Source organism: Apaloderma vittatum, unplaced genomic scaffold, assembly GCF_000703405.1.
Source record: "Apaloderma vittatum isolate BGI_N311 unplaced genomic scaffold, ASM70340v1 scaffold1257, whole genome shotgun sequence".
NCBI classification, from domain to species: Eukaryota; Metazoa; Chordata; class Aves; order Trogoniformes; family Trogonidae; genus Apaloderma; species Apaloderma vittatum.
Genome location: NW_009725462.1, coordinates 18388 through 35312, shown reverse-complemented (window position 1 = coordinate 35312; position 16925 = coordinate 18388). Strand labels below are relative to the sequence as shown.

The 16925-nt window shown below is 43.8% G+C and overlaps 1 protein-coding gene across 1 annotated transcript in view; it reads left to right on the top strand.

Moving 5' to 3' along the window:
* Positions 1 to 16453, top strand: part of YEATS2 (YEATS domain containing 2) — a gene marked incomplete at its 5' end in the record, with an annotated part of 37492 nt that extends 21039 nt beyond the window's left edge. Inside the window, 13 exons of the mRNA XM_009872893.1 lie at positions 456 to 611; positions 1365 to 1538; positions 2901 to 3099; positions 5794 to 5925; positions 6161 to 6259; positions 7240 to 7351; positions 8575 to 8648; positions 9725 to 9804; positions 10730 to 10931; positions 12266 to 12492; positions 13626 to 13700; positions 15096 to 15169; positions 16031 to 16453. Of these exons, the coding sequence (XP_009871195.1) occupies positions 456 to 611; positions 1365 to 1538; positions 2901 to 3099; positions 5794 to 5925; positions 6161 to 6259; positions 7240 to 7351; positions 8575 to 8648; positions 9725 to 9804; positions 10730 to 10931; positions 12266 to 12492; positions 13626 to 13700; positions 15096 to 15169; positions 16031 to 16139 (1713 nt within the window). The remainder of the gene's footprint in view (positions 1 to 455; positions 612 to 1364; positions 1539 to 2900; positions 3100 to 5793; positions 5926 to 6160; positions 6260 to 7239; positions 7352 to 8574; positions 8649 to 9724; positions 9805 to 10729; positions 10932 to 12265; positions 12493 to 13625; positions 13701 to 15095; positions 15170 to 16030) is intronic.
* Between the last annotated feature and the right edge of the window lie 472 nt (positions 16454 to 16925).

The following is a 16925-nucleotide window of genomic DNA, read 5'->3' as shown; positions in this document are numbered from 1 at the left end:
TTCTGCATGCTGAGCTCTGAATATCCGGCCTTTGTGGCGCGACTAGATATATTTTTAAGTGAGAACATGACAGAATGTCTCGATTTCTCCCTTTTTATTTTTTTTCCTAGCCCAGCAGTAGCCTCTCTCATCTTGCGTGCTAAGCAGCCTTTGTCATAAAGAGTAAACTTGAAGAGCATAAAGTGTGTTAAATTGTAGTAGATGCCTCTGACAAGACAGGAAACTAATTGTGGCTTTTTCACCTCTTCTTTGCATCAGAAAGTGCTCTTCTGCACCAAGAAGTGTCCAGCTCTTGGTGAAGAAGAATCCACTGTAGTTAGTGCCTTGTTTCAGAAGATGAAATGTTCCTGCATTATAGCTACAGGCTTTTGTCCTGTATTGACACTCGGAGACTTCTGTTCCCTCTTTACGGCATTGCAAAGCGCTGACCTCTCCCTAACTTGTTTCTGGAGCAGGGCACCTTTCTCGTTGGCCAGCCCTCTCCTCAGAGTTCTGGGAAGCAGCTGACTCCAGCTTCAGTTGTTCAGGGCAGCGTAGGAGTTGGAGCATCTTCCACACAAGGACAGGCACTGAAAGTGATAACTGGACAGAAAACAGCTTTATTTACACAGGTAATGTTCAAATGATGTGTTTTTCTCTTGCCTGTTAGCATTTTGTCAGATAAAGTAGAGGAAATACAGCCACACATTGCGTGAGCTTTTCCTTCCGTGGTTGTTTGATTTGATTGGTTTTTGATGGTGATTTTGATTGATTGTGATGCTGATTGTACGATGACGAAGAAAGCCCACGAAGCCCTACTGTCATACACAAATATCGCACCACAGTTTTCCAGCTTTGTTTCGGTTCCCAGAGTGGATCGTGCGTAAGCTTGGGTTCCAAGTTTGTAAGTGTGCTCTGGGATTTCTGGGAGAAATTAGAAATGGAATTAGAGAAGCGAATACAGTCAAGTGCCAAAACATGCTCAAATATTTAAGCCTTAGGAATAGATCACCTACTAAACCTCTTAAACATTTTTGGGTTTGGTATCCCTCAAAGGTCCTTCTTTTAAAAACTGCCAAGTGGTCCCTATAAAATTGAAACTCTCCGAGAGTACTTGTGATTGAGCACCCAAAACTCAAGATTGGTAGACATGGTTTTGCAAAGTCAGCAGTTTGATAAAGTTGATTTCTGAGGTGATAATTTTGTTCCAGCTATTATTGCTCTAATTTGTTTTTTTCAAAGTCTTTTGAAAATATGTTTCAGTAATACGTAAAGCGCTTTTCTTGTTCTGTTCTTTCGGGTTTTGTTTGTTTGGGTTTTTTTTAAGTCATTAAAAAAATCCAGAAAAATACACCTTTTTCCTTATGTGGAATTCTTTTTCAAAGGCTACACCTAGTGGACAGACATCGCTGGTGAAAATATCCGATGGGTCTATAAAATCAGTGCCTGCCTCATCCCAGCTCTCCAAACCTGGCACCACTGTGCTGAGAGTGTCAGGAGGTGTTATCACCACGGCTGCTGCTCCTGCTGTGGCCCTTCCCACCAACGGGGTTGCCCAGGTGAGAAACAACATTGCCAATATTCTGTAATAAATGTGATTTGCACTCTGGCCAGTCTAATCGCCAGGAAAGGACGTCTGCATTTTTCCCCTGCTGGTATTGTTCTCAGTCAGCGCTGCTGGTGGGGCTGCCCTTATTTGTGTGCCAGGGCAGTGCACACAGCCGCCTTTTCTGTTGGGTTGTTGGCCTTTTGCTCTAAATATCTGTGAAGAAACAAGGGGAGAAAGAGAAACCGAAACTTACACTTCCTTTCTTTTTGATGTTAAAATTCAGATAGGCAGTGAAGACTTTATCTGAAACAGCTTTTGCAATTGTGCAGATCAGATTTTTTGGGCTGCGCAGCTTTCAAGCACTGAATCTGCTGCTGGCACAAAGATTTGCAGAAGAATGTGAAGTGCCTGAAGCTCTGCATGCAGCAGGCTGGTGAAAGCCAGCAGTGACCACACTCTGGGGCACGTCTCTGAGGTTACAGACTCTCCGTGGTGCTTAGTGCCCGATCTGCTATCAGCATGTTTCAGAGGCTGGCAGCGGCCAGAGTTTCGTGGTCCTTTGGTTCTGACTGCCTTTGAAGGATGTCACTCCTCTCCACCCCAGGGAAGCTGTAGCAGTGTGGCCTTGGAATGAGATGCTCCAGCGTAGAGTGAGGTTGCGCTCTCAGCGTGAGCACTCTCGTGCATGGGTGCAGCCGTGTATGCAGTTGGTGCAGGTTGTCCACCTGAAGTGCTGATGGGGAAGAGGCAGTAAAAAGGAGAGGGTGTAAGTCACCCCAGGGGTTTCCCTTGCCTCGGTGCTTTTGTCTGTGATTAAGGTAAAGACTAGACAAGTGGAGAGTTGACACCTCAGAGGGCTGAGTGCTGGCATGTGCAGCATATGTAGGTGAGGATGCTAATATTTGCCTCAGATGCTACTCAGGGTTTTTTCTTCAACTCTCAGTGAAGCTGCAGAGATAGAAATTTTTCATATGGCCTCTTCATCCTAAACTTTTTTCCCGTTTGTCTGCTGATACCCCAGGACTCTGAGGAGCAGGGAAATGTGAAACATCCCTGCGTGAAATTTCTCATCTAGAGGCCTCCCTGCTTGCTGAAGTGAAAGAACCTGGCTCCAGATACTACCAAAGCAGTTGTAGCAGCAGTTCCTGTGTGCACGGTTTCACTTTTTTTCTGCTTGAAAGAGCCTCCGTTCCTTATGTACCATCATTGTGTGTGGGCTTTTGCATACATGCTTGAGAATCTCTTGCTTCTTAATGACCGATGGATAGACATTTGGTTTTGCTACTTCTAGATGTGACTTTGTTGTGCTTATTCGTGCATCATCTATGTTGTGAAAAGGAATTTGTTGTCCTTCTCTACCTCTTTTACGCAGCAAATAGATAATGCAGGTTCCAGTTCATCATCTTCTGGAACTCCTGCAGCAAAGACATCTGGACAGCAACACCAAATCTGTATAAGCCAGAGCCAGTCTAGTTCCTCAGTAGTGAATAAGACCGCTGCTTCCACTGTTGTAAGTGTTGCTTCTCTGATGACTACACCAACGCCTGTGACTGGAAAAGCTGCAGTATCAGGTATTAAACTCCTTTCATGCCTTTCCTATAGAAAGTTAAAATCCAGGTGTGATTCTTTAGATGTCTTCACTGTAAATGGAAGAATATAGTCACTCATGTTTGTGAATGTGTGAAAGTAAAGTCATGCTTTTGAAAACATACCGTATTATCATAGCTTTTGGCTCAGCCAAAGCAATGGCTAAATAATTTGGCATCCTGTGACATCAGTGCACTGGCTGTCTCTGTTACAAATAATAGCACGACTTACCTGTTGGTATGGGAGAGGGATTTTAGTTTTTGTGGCAGATTCTCATTAGAAGGGGCATTCTGCCTGTCCAAGAGTCCAGCCTGGCACTAAATGCTCAAACTGTCAAGGTCCGGGTGAACACAGGCTTCATTAGTTTGAGGAAGTGTTGGAGAAGCTGCGTGAGCAGAGTTTGGCTCTGAGGCTTTGCATCTGCTCTGTTTGGCTTGGAAAGGAGAGAGATGTTGATGAGGGACAACTGAAGGCGTTTAATTCAAAACCCCTCAAGTACCGTGAGGTAGGCTGCATCTGGAATGTTTCAAGTTAATAAAGATGAGGGAATAAAGACAGATTGTCCTTGTTTAGAGGGGAGTTCTTACTTAGTTTTATTGTGTTCCAGTATCTTTTGTATCATGGAGAGCAGGTTTAATTCTAGTATTACGGGTTAAAATTGGAAGATTTCACTTTGACTAATTTACTTGCTGGCACGTTCTGTTCACTTGAAGTGGCTTCTTGCTGAGTGGAAACAGTAAAAGTACAGAAAGAGAAAATAAGTGACAGCGAGCTCTTCTGACAGCCTCTTTTTAAAGCAGCTCTTCTTGTCTCCTATATACACAGTCCTCTGAACTCCTCCTTTTTCATCACTTCTTATTTTCCCAGAGCTTGAAAGTAAACAGCATAGACTGCTAAGACTGCCACCATTCTGCAGTGAGCAACTGGGTATTTTCCGCTTTGCAAACAGCAGCAAGTTGGGGGAGTTTTGTAGAAAATATTCCATTCTAAATAGCTTTCAGATTTAAACTCCCATTTAGGTTTGAGAATGTTTTCTAGATTTCGGTTTGCTTCTTGTAACCTGAAGCACTGACTTCATGATCATAGACTGGCCTAGGCTGGAAGGGACCTTAGAGATCATCTAGTCCAACCTCCCTGTTGTGGGCAGGGACGCCTCTCGACTAGACCATGATGAAGAAACTTTCTTCAAGAACCCATAAAAAAGGCTGTGGCTATAAAACATGTTATTTCCACATGGGAAAAAAAATTAAGAAACAAAATCAAAACTGTGATGAAATTCTGACAATTTGTATTTTTAAAGGCAACTCTTCAAAAATAATCTAAAATTTTGCCCTGTTTGGCAAGAAGCGGTGCCTCCCACCCATCAGGCTATTAGAGTTAGTCGAACGTGTCCCTTCTTACTCGCTTTGCTGTTTGGGACCCTTAGTGTTGTGTCGTGTCGTGACAAATCTGTGCATCTCACGCACGTGACTCGGTAATACTAGGTTAGCCTTCGTGCCTGGAGGTGCCTGCCTACCTGACCAGGGCTGGGCACCTTCCAAAACCAAGAGACATCTTCACCAGACCTTGCGTGTCTGGTACTTGGAAGGCAGCTGTGTTCCTTACACAATAATAATCAAATACAAGGAGAATGGAAACTTTATCTCAAAACAAGTCGTGAGTACAAAATTGCCGCATGAAACTAAGAAGTCTGCTGTTGTCAGCAGTTCTACAGTAGAAGCCTTTTACGCATTTGCAAGCTGGAGAAAAGTTCGGTGTAGGTTGAAGACAACTTTATGCAAGATAGCCAGGTTACCAGTGGAAAGGATGGACATAGACCCAAATCCCAGTGCGTGAGTGCTGGCTGTGGTGGTTTAGGATGTCATCACTGTGGAGGAGAGAGCTGATGGACAGGTGACGAGTACTGCTCACCCATGGCACTGCGGCACAGCTTGGAGCCGTGCTGATTTCCACCGAAGTCGCCCAGTGCTGCCACTGATAATGCTAGTGATATCTGAACGCCTTGCTTGCTCTTTTAGCCTTGATTCAAACCAGATTTAGTTCAGTCCCTGCTTTAATATGCTTCGTAGCTTGATCATCCCTCCTTACGGATGTATTCAGTGCATGTTGCAGAAAGGCACAGGCCACTCGGTTGGGGCATGTCCTTCATCAGACTTGCTGCACAGCCTTGGGCTTGTCACTTAGGTAAAACCCAGTCGGTTGTGCTCTGCTGGCTGCGGTGGATGCTGCTGAGATGAGTTGCAGAGGTACGCACGGCACTCGCACACCCCCGCGAGAGCGGCTGCGTGCGTACGACAGAGCTGTACATCTCCGGCGTGCCCGGCCCTTGAGCTCAAGGTCTTGTTCTGACAAGAGCGTTTTTACTCTCTGCTGAGCCTGCTTCAGCTGAAAGATTTGCGTTACGTCAACTTAAGATTGCTTAGGAAATTAGGAAACTCGCTTTACAGGTATCAGAGCGCTGTGCAGCGTGTAATATGTGCACGCTGTGGGGCAGCACTCCAGTATTTTAGGAATCGTTTGTGACAGTAAAAACTTGTCCAGCAGTTCACTGAACTGTGGCTTGTTAAGAGGGTGGCAAGCGCTTGCTTACATGCCGTCCCGGTTCAGGCGGAGAAGTAGCTGGAGATAAACTCAATGGTGTGTTTTATTTAACATTTTGTCTTCCGTTCTTCTTGCAGGGTTGCTAAAAATCCACTCAAATCAGTCTAGTCCACAGCAGGCTGTTCTGACAGTTCCCAGCCAGCTTAAACAGCTCGGTGTAAACACAGCTTCTGGAGGTGTTCAGACAATACTCATGCCTATGAACAAAGGTAAAGGGCAGAGGAGGATGACAGATGGTGTTTGAAAATCCCCTTTGACACAGGGTAGCTCGTGGTCACTGTTGGCATACATGGTCCAAAGTCAGAGCTAGAAGAAAATGTAGCAAGGAAATTCATCCCTAAACTTTGTGCTGCAAAACCACTGTGTTGCTTCTGAACATGGCTGTTTGACAAAGTGTATGAAATTTGATTTTTTTTTTTCCTTTTTCTTTCTTTTTCTCTCCAGTGATACAGTCCCTTTCTACCAGCAAAGTTTCAGCTGTTGCCGCTGTCTCAGCAGCAAGTACGGTCGTCCCCAGTCCCTCTACAGTATCTGTCACTAAAGGTAACAAGGAATTTCTCAGTAAGATAAGCAGCAGAAATATACTGGTGCTGCTTTGTGCAAGCAGCCTGACTAGGAAAGTAGACTCTGTGACTTCCTTTATTTCCATTGTTAGTGTGGGTTAAATCAAGTGAAAATGGCACCTGGGCACTAGGGAATTAACAGTGACTTCCCCCTCCACAAATCCCAAAGCACAGGCAAGTACGGAGAGAAATGAGGAAGTGCGAGAAAGCTGCCACGAGTCCCTTAAATGTTTGTTGTTTCAGTCCAAATTTGCAGAACCACGTAGAGCAGCGTGTGTTTAGTCACAGTCGTTGCTGTCCTCAGCATAGTGACTGTGCTGACAGGTGCTGGAGAGTGCTTTTGTCTGCGCACACACACATGGGGAAAGATGTACTTAAAGTACTGCCCAGAATAGCACGTAGGTCAGAGCCCAGATACTCGAAGTCTAGTTCTTGCCAGAACTGTGTGTCTCTGCAGACGAGTAACCAGACTACCTGGCTGGGCCGGGCTGGGAATGTCTTTCTTTCCCCTGCTCCTGTCTCACCAGAGTTCTGTCCTAGATGTGAGAAGGTTCACTGATGTCAAATTCAGCGACGTCTTCACTTTGAAATGTCACTTCTTGCTAAAAATGTTAATAATTTTCCATCCAGCTCTTTGTTTACTAAAAGGCCAAAGTACATTTGCAGTCAGTTCCATTTAGATCAGGCGGTCGGATGCAAAACATCAGCAATTGGTTATGCAGATTTTCTAAAAAGGGTGAGACGTGAGCGTGTTGAGATTGGGAGATGGGGAACATGTTCTGGCGGCTTGCTTTCAGCAGAATTGAAGGTCAAGTTTGTTCCTGCTTAACAGTCAGAATGCAAATAACAAATGAAGTGATGTTATGGAAGTCCCGTAGTCTTACTGGAGTCTTGCAAGACACTGTTTATCAAGCTGACTGGTACTTTTTCTCTTTTAAAATACATTCTGTTTCTTTGAAGTTAAGATGGAGCCTGATTCAACAGGACAGAACTGCAGTTCTGTGGGTACCCAAGAAGGCCAAGCAGCAGTAAAAACAGAAGAGAGCTCCGAACTTGGGAATTACGTTATCAAGTAATTGTTCATGTCTCTGTAAGGATTTCTGATCTCTGAAATACCAGGGGAAACAGAGGAGGTTCTAGGGATGCGTGCAATAGCGTTAAGTTTGACCTAGAAATGCGTTATAAAATCTTCGGTCCCATATGCTGCTGTATCAGTACTAATCCTGTGGAGTGGCAGTTGTTTCGGGCAGCGTTGCGATATTTTCTCTGTAAATGGATTTGTATGCAGGGCTCACGAAAGGGGAGAAAAACTTATTTAAAGATTTGTAGTTATTCTGGGGTTTGCTGAAATGTCAAGCTTCTAAACCTCTTTATGGTCCACTGCTTGTATAATTCCCATTGCCACCGTGTGTCCTTACTGAGGTCAAACTGCCTAGTGAAATGCAGGTCAAAAAAGGGGCATCTGAAGTAAGTAGAGCTGTGTCTCTTCTTGCCTTTCTAGTCTTGTTTAGCTCATATATTTCTATAATTACTTAGTGTGAGGGCTGCTTTGGGTCAAAATTGGAATTAAATAGTGAAGATCATTGGAGTATTTGTTCACCGCATGCTGTGAAATCCGATGTTGCTCTTGCGGGTATTTGGGTTTTGACCAGATCACAGTTTGCAACATTTTCTCTGTGTATTTCTTAAAATGTGTAAGATGTTTCTTCTGCCCCTGATTCCTCCAGTGGCCGACTTCCTTGTCTCCATGTGATGAAAAGTTCTTTTATCCCCACATATCCCTGCAGAAAATTACCCTGATGGAGAGTATGTGTAGGAGACAGGAATAAATCTTAAGTCGCTGCATAGTGGAATTTATCTTGATTATAAACTAATTATTGGAAAATACAGTTCTTGCCAGCTAAATGCTGTATGGCTGATTAAGTGACATTTACCTAATGCATTGTCCCATGTCCCGGCTGAGGCAGCCTGCACTAAAAGCTGCATCTTATCCCTCAAAGTAGCATTGCAGCTTGCGAGATGATGCAGGGATTTCTTCCAAGCCTGCCCAGAAAAGCCTTCAGGGTTTGGGTTTTTTTCAGCTTGACAAACGCAGCCTCGGGTGAGGATACTTTGGCAAGAGGCTCTTTGAAATGCCTCCTCCAGATTGGGGCATAAAAGTTCATCCTCACGCTGCTATTGCTATAACGCCTTGGGGCCAGGGACTTCAAACCACGCAGTGGTTTTGAAACCTTTTGCATCTGATTCATTGCTTCCAACCGTATTTTTCATTGTGACTCTTTTTATCCCTTGCAGCGTAGAATATTTGGAGAACGTCCAGCAGCTTTTAACAGCAATAGTGAAGAAGGTTCCATTAATTGCTGAAAAAAGTAAGCAGCAAATGAAAAGGCTTTGCTTTTTATTTTCAGTGTATCAACAGAATGCCTTGCATACTCTGTAGCCGCAGAAATTATTAAAAGGCAGAATGAAATGAAGCCATTCTCTTAGAGAGCTTACTCCAGGGGTTATTCTAGAGATGCATAGGTTCTTCCAGTAAAGCTAAATATGTTAGCAGTTAGTAACTTTCATCTGGTTTTTGATTAGAAATAGGTTGTATTTCCTCACATAATGCCTGAAAATAGATCTTTTCCCTGGTTTATCCTTAATGGATGTGCTTTTTTCTTTTTTTTCTCTTTTTAAAATTTTTTTTTAATTTAAGACCTGGATTTCAGAAATGCTTTCAAATGTAACATTGCTCAGCATTGGAATCTGTTTGTTATTGAGGGTTTTACTTTTTTTTTTCTTAAATAAAAGGTGGTGGTTTGCAGAGAAAGGTTTTAATTTTTCCTAGTACTTTTTACTTGCATACCTCTTACTCGCATACATAGCTGAAAACGTATCAGCTGTCTCTGGTAGCTAAAGCGCTTTGAACGCGTGGGTAGGGCAGAGTGGAGAGTGGGCAGGGCAGACCCTCTCAAGATAAAGCCCAGTAAAGCTTTCACTGCCTGCACCTCTCTGGCCCCTTCTAGTATTCATGAATCAGTTGCTTGGCATTCATATCCCCTTCTTATGTTTTTGCCAGGAAACCTTTTCCCTGTTTTCATTTTTATTTTGTCATTTGTTAGCACAAAAAAAAAAGTTAGCCGAAGGAAGAGACTTTGACCAGTAAGACAGAGTTATGAGCCTACATGGCTACAGTTCTTGGGGGGAAAAGAGGCTTAAAACAGTCACCAGTGTCTGTGTCTGTGGCCAAGAAGGATGCTGGCTTTGCGTCCCAAACCCACAGTGTCTGCTCCATGTATTTTGTGCTCAGAGAGAGCACAGCATTTCTAAGAGTTGCAGTCCTTGATCCTGTGAGCAGGAATCACATTTCTTTCTTCCTCTCCACCAAATAACATCAAACGCAGAATTTATCGTACTTCACTTGCTAAAAATTTAGTGCTGTTTTTGGCTTTGTGTTTTCTAGGTGAAGATGCAAGCTCTTTTTGCGCCAGTTCAGTGGAACAGTATTACAGCTGGAATATTGGGAAGAGGAGGGCAGCCGAGGTAATCGTCTCCCCCTGTGTTCCATAAGCAGTCATTAGGGACACAAGAAGGATTTCTGAATTATGGGACCTCCCTTGTTGGCTGATTTGGTTTGTGCAGCAGTCTCTCGCATTTTAAGTGGCAGCATTCCTTACTGCAGGACGCACTGATTTGTGGCCAGGTAGTGATCCACTGTATTGTTTAGAGACTTTCTCAAGCAGAAGGAATTCTGAAGGTCATTTTTTGGCTGTTTCAAACTAAGACATTTTTGAAGCATCTTAAAAATCAGAATTTTTGCAAACTGTCCTGTTAGCACATTATCCTCGTCACTCCTCTGCGGCATATTACAGTCATAGGAATTTTACCCAACGTACTTTTTGGGATTGTGTCTGCTTTCTGGAGGAAGAGAATTGAAGGATCTGACATTAGATTGTCGCTTCACATATTTCGTATTTCAGTTAATCTGGACCTTTTTGGACTGTGGTTATTATGCTTCCCCTTATTTCTTCATAATTTTGTCGTCTTGGGGTGGAGGCAAGGTGTTAAAACTGATTAAACCCTCTGCTCTCACCAACTTAAATAATTGGAAGATTTAAACAAAATTTTAGGAAGCGTAATTTGCTCAAGTAGATTTCTTGCACTTTGCCATCTTAGGTAGGGAGGTAGGACATTTCAAGTCAAGACAAATGTGTCTAGGCCCCTGTAAGTGTGTGTCACGCTTTGTTGAGGTTCTGTTTGGATGACAAAGTGGAGTTTAAATGACCTGCCTAGAGCTGCCTGATCTCAGCGTTAGGACCATCTTCCATATTTTTTTTCCTCATCATTCTGACTTCTGAGAAAATCGTGTTCCTTTTTGTTTTCTTTGCAACCTGGATAATTATTCTGGCCCATAGTCTAGGCTTAAGTGTTAGCCGCCATGATGAGCTTTCCCTTTGGTTCGTCGCAGTGGCAGCGCGCAATGACGGTGAGAAAGATCCTACAAGAAATCATAGAGAAGCACCCCAGGTTTCACAATATTACGCCCCTGAAAACAAAGCACGTGGTGCACTGGTGTCGATGCCATGGCTACACTCCGCCTGACCCTGAGACCTTGCGCAACGACGAGGACTCGATTGAAGATGTGCTGACGCAGATAGACAACGAGCCAGGTGAGTACGGAGGGAGAGCAAGCTCCTTTCTGCTGAAAAATGCTGTTTAGTAAAGACTGTGTGTATGTGCACATGTCCTGCCTCTTCAGAAGGACGGGTTTCTTACTTTATTTGGTTTTAGTGTAATTTGCTGTGGAGTAACAAAAGCTGGAGATCGTAAAGGCAGGCCTTCAAGTGAGACTGTCCCGTGTCCCCGTCAGTCCTTGTGTTTTCTGGGGCCTCTTTTGGGTTTTGTTGTGCTCTGGGGCTCTTGGGGGCCCAGTGTCGTGAATCTTAGGAGCCCACAAGGTGATCATTTGCAACTGGGCACACAAACTGAGCATGAGGAGTAGTGACATTTCTGCCCTTGGGTAAGCTTAGCCTCTGTTGAGACTGACCGTGCAAACAATGTGAATGAGTTCAGGTACAAAAGAACCCAAACCTGGCAGTGCTGGAGCTCAGTGGGGGTTAATTTACATCCAAAACTGAGGTGAATTGGCCTGTGTGAAGCTTCCTCTTGTGTTGTTACAGCTGCTACATTATTCTGTTAGGCAGGGCTCCGGAATCTCCAGTCTCTTTTAATATGTATTAAATATACGTCTTTATTTCATCCATTCTTCACAGTTGAGCTCCCTTGTTTCACCTTCAGATAATCCCTTTCCCAGAGTTGAATGTTTTTCTGATCTGATCATACAGGGATTTAAGATATTGCACAGAGGTATATGGATGTGATTACTCTGTGCCAAGTCTGGCCCTGCATTGCAGTTGCTGAAGGAAGCCTACATCCACCGTTTAATATTTATAGCTAAATAATTAGATTCATGCTTGTCTTTGAAGAAGAGAATCGGTCCATTGTGTAGCTTTCCACCAACGGTTTTACTGGCTCATGTAGAGCATGCAGAGAAGAGTTACCCTTTCATAATTCTGCAGTGAATCCGTCTTCTGATTTTTCTTAAAAAGCACGGTAATACTTGTCACAATATAAAAGATGATCTAGTGCCAGATAGTGCCTATGTAGTAGAAACTCCATTTCTCCAAGTGAGTTGAAAAGCATCAGACTGCTTTTCCAATTGTCAAAAAGCTTCTGTGAGAACATTTAGGGGACTCAAATTAGCCTGGTTTTTTTGTAGTGCAGCCTTCTTGATTGCTGTAGGGGAAGATGAGGGAGAGGACCGTGAAGATATAATTAGAAAGCTCTCAATGACTGTTTGCTTTGCTGTTCATCCTTATATTTGATAGGAACTGCAAAAATAACTTCCAGTTACCTTAATTCCTTAGCATATTTTGAGTGTGCATCTGTTTATAAACAGCTTTTTGTAACCTATCATGTGCTTAATTGATTGCTTCTTTTGCAGAATGCCCTTCGTCTTACAGCAGCGGTGAGGAGCTGTGCCGAAAACTAGAAGAGCTGCAGCAGTTTCTGAAACGAGAACCAGAACACGAGGAGGAAGTAGATATAATCAACTTTAGCGAGCCGTTAAAAATAAACATTAAGAAAGAACAGGAGGAGAAACAAGAGGAGATGAAGTTCTACCTGGCTTCTTTGCCTGCATCAGAGTTTGTGAGGGATGCTGCAGAGAAGGTAATAACTGAATTGTAAAGCTAATAGGAGCTGTTGTTAAGCTAGATGTGGTCTTACATTTATTTAGTAGCCTTTCTTTCACCCGTATGGGCCTGTGGATCCTTTAGGAAAGTTTTTATAAATGCCCTGGAAAAATTATTCCTTCTAACTCATGACACTCAGCTGGCCAGTGCTGGCCTGAGGGTGAAGCGTGCCAGCTGAGCGGTCATTTCAGAGTAGTTGTGTTGTGGGGCTTTGTGTCAGGAAAGATCATCCTGGGAGACTAGAAGCAAGGGGAAGTGAGGAAGAAGAAACACTGGCACTGAATTCTTCCTGTCCTGTCAGGTAAAAGATTGGGTCTTGTTGCTTGAACCGGTGCTGTTCCGCAGCAGCTCCTGAAAAGGGGTTGTGGTAAAGCTTAGACCACAGCAAACATTTCTCTGCTTTTTGGATTTCTTCCATGTGCTCAGATTACAGTAGAAGAAAGGGAGAGGAGGGTCTTCTGCCGCAGCAGCGGGAAGGAAAGGGAGCTCGCCAGCCCACTAGCAGAGACGGGAGCAGCAGGAGGGGTTTGCCTGTGGCAGTTGTGGGAGAAAGAAAGGGTCTTCATCTCCACCTCCAGTGCTGACGTCAAGGGGCAGAACTGTGCTGCTGCAGTATATCTGGCATCTTGCTACGTAGGTGACAAGGGCACAGGCATGATGAGAGTGAGACTAGGGGGTGAAACACTCTTTTGATGGGAACTTCTGTGCCAGGAGCACTGTTGAAGGTGGATTCCGCTGCCATAGTTAGGTGTAGGAACGATGGTGAGTAGATGTACAGTTTTAAAATGGAGCTTGCGTTCTCAGTCCAGAGGTACCCAATGCAGTCTGTCTTTTTGGTGGACTTTCTGAAACAAAAATTAAAACCTTTTGTTTCTTCTGTGTTTCAGAGCCTTTCTGCATGCTATTCTAGTGGTCAAGCTTCATTTTCTCCAGATTTTGGGGTTTTTTTAATGAAACCTGAGGTTATATTGCTTCTGGAGTGTCTGCTTGCTTGGTTTTTAACTACCCTTCTTAGCAGATTTTTTTCCTGTTAGTCTTACTCTCATCTAATCTGTAGTACAACGGGGTTTGTGTTATTTAATGCATTAATTTTTTTTCTCTCTTCTATAGATAGGGATTTCTTTTCAGCCTGCTGAGGTTCAAAAGAATGTTTACGCATCAGTAATAGAAGATATGATTTTAAAGGTAAGAAATTACTTCATAGTAAGAACCTTCCTGTATTAACCCAATAATGTAGGAAAAAAGATGGACTATCCTTATTAATACACAGTTACCAAGTCAGTAGTTGCAGTCTGATGTCTGTCTGTGTGCCTGTATAGACAGACATATAACTGGCCAAAGAGTGTCATATACCTCTGTGTGTGTTTCCAGCTTTCTAACTGATTGCTTTGCTTGGACACAGAATAGTGATTTGCAGGTTCTCACTGCCAGTAAGATAATGAGCTCATTCTGTCTCTTTGAAAGTACCTCTTACTTTGTCCTGCCCTTCAGAACTGGGGAGGAGTCTATAAGAATTCTGTTAGAGTTGATTAGCTTATACAAGGTTAGCTGTTTTTTTTCTCAATACTCTTCAGTTCCATTTTGCCCAAGTTGTTTCTGCTGGTTTCTGCAGAGATTGCTGAATTCCTTCAGGCAGTAGCAGTTCTGTCTTATAGAAGAAACCACGTCTCTCTCGTAATCACTTTTGGAAAAATGGGGACCATTCCTTACCAAAGCTTTGAACAGCATGGAGTTGGAGTTCTTGGGGTTGCACTGAAGGCTAGCACAGATGATTTTTAGCAGAGCTCTGCTGTATTTCAAGCCAAAGATAATTTGGGGATTGTTTATACAGACCACTGCTTATCAGATCAGTTTTACAAAAGCCAGTTGATTGTAGGTTACACACGTGCTTGCATGGATACTTCTGCTGTGCTCTGTTACTCACTGCAGTTGAACTCAGATGCAGATACATCCATTTGTAGGCACAGATTGTAACTGTCAGGTTGCTCCATTTTAATTGTAGATTTATGGCCGTTTTCCTGACTCAACCTCCCAGAAACCTCTGGACTTGATGCAGACAGAGAAAGCCAAGAGCTGTAATTAACTTTTGATTGAACCTTGAATTAAGCCAAGTGTGCAGGGCGTACAGCTGCCGTCTGCTTGCTCTCCGGGCCGGAAGGTTTTTATGAAGTGTCTTGACCTAAGCCTGGTGACCACAGGCAGTGGCTAACAAGCGTGTACCAGCTCCTGGGAGAACCTCTGCCACGTGCAAAAGAAGTTCTGCTGTGCAAGGGGAAGGGCCCTAAAATGTTTTTTTGAAGCACAGGCTCTGGAACTTTGGATCCAACAGATCCAGAGAGAAACCGGGCTGGGCGGTTGCAGCCTGGGTCTGTGCATCTACGGGTCCCTTTGTGTTCAATATACTCGTTTTTTACTACTGCGCTAACAAAGCACAGTTGGACATCTTGACCTGCCCCCTGCCAGTCGAGTACAGGACTGAAGTGAGCCAGAATTTCAGCTGCCCTGACGTGGGTATTTGAGCAAACGGTGCGTTCCTTTCCTCTTTTCGTAACGCTGTCTCCTCCCATTGTCTTGTCACAGGCCACCGAACAGCTTATGAGCGATATCCTACGGCAGGCGCTGGCCGTGGCGTACCAGACCGCTCCTCACAACAGGTACAGCAGCTTGGGGCCACTTAACGCCAGGCGCTATGGGCTGAACTGTTTGAGGAATTCAGTTGGGTTTTGTGTAGCTCAGACCGCATGCGCAAAGGGATTTATGAACTGTCTTCTGGGAAGAACCAAGCCTTGGGAGAGGGTTTCACATGTCCTGGCTCTATAGTGGCAGAGGAGGGAAACAGACAGCGCTAAAAGCTGAGGCAGGTTCCTCTGGTTCATCTGGGCAGATGGCCTGTTTCTGCAGAGCCACGTGGGAAGGACCCTCTCGCTCTCGTCCATCTCACATTACCGTATAGACAGCTTACCCATGGCCTGCCACAACTTACACAGCCTGTATAATCTCTTCTTTATTTTACTAATGTGCTCTTTTCTGGCTCAGGTACTGAGTGATTTTTATGGGAGCGATTAGGCCGCATTTTATTAAGCAGCAAAGTGATTTGGGGTAGCTTGAAATTGAGAAAAAAAAATAGCACTACGAGAAAAGGCTTAGTTTAAATATTTACTTGTATGCACCGTGTAATTATTTATATCATATATATTAAATGTATTTATATAGAGAAATACATACATATAGGCTGTGCTATAGAAATTCAAGAACTAATACTTCAGATTTTTCTGTCCCAGTGCCTAAGATGTTTCACTCGGTCATTTGAGAGTGGCTTTTCTGTGCTGTGACATTTTAATGCTTTTCCTGTGTCATTCTACACCTGCTCCTTTACCCTTTTTTTTTTTTTGATTGATCTTTTTTTCTTTCTTCCTGCTTCTTTTTTTCGCTGTTTGGAAATTTATTGACTTGCTGCTTTATGGATATGTGTCTTTTTAAGTATTATAATGGCACCTCTGATGCATTCCCTGCAGGACTCCAAGAGAGATCACAGTGATGAATATTCACAAAGCCATCTGTAATATTCCCTTTCTTGACTTCCTCACAAACAAACATATGAAGATACTACATGAGGAACAATGAAATAGAACAGAGAAGATGCTACAGGAAAGGTGGATTTATGACTGAAGTTGCGCTGACAGATCCAGTATTTCTGTAGGACACTATAATATACGTTTATAACATTGGGCTACTAGATTGTTACCTCCAATTAAAGATGCACCTTAATGCAACAAAATGATGCTCGGTTCCAAATCAAGTTGTTAAATGTCAGTGTTTACTTGGTAAGTGTGTGTTCAGTGGCTGAACAGACATTGTCAGTTTGCATCGAGTTGCTACCTGTGAGAGACTCCACCGGCCTGGTCCCTCTGAGACAGCTGTATTGACGAGATTGAACATTGGCTTTTGCCTTTTTTTTTTTTGTTTAAGAAAAGAAATGATGCTTTTTGAGGCAGTCTGCATAGGAATTGGTTTCCCCGTGCAGCGGGCACAACAGTTGCTTTGGCCCTCTGAGTATGGGGAAAGTCAGAGGCAGTTCTTACAGGTGGATCCTTTGAGCAGAGGGGTGAGTTGGAGGTTTGGGTGTGAGGGAGCAGAAGGTTGATGACTGCAACAAATTCAGCCAGTCCTGCCCGAGCGTGGTGCATGTGACTGAGAGCACAGCTGGCCAGGCTTATTGTTAGCTTATCCGGAATTCCTTGCCCCTCTAGAGGAGGTGTCGGATACTGCCGCCTTTAGTCGCCTCCGGAAAGGTAGACTGGCACCCGCTCAATCAGGGTAAGCAAGCCATGGTTTGATATGGTTTGATTTGATAGTCCTGCATGGCAAAGAAGAGGAGCAAGAACTGGATCCAACACGTGGGCTTGGACT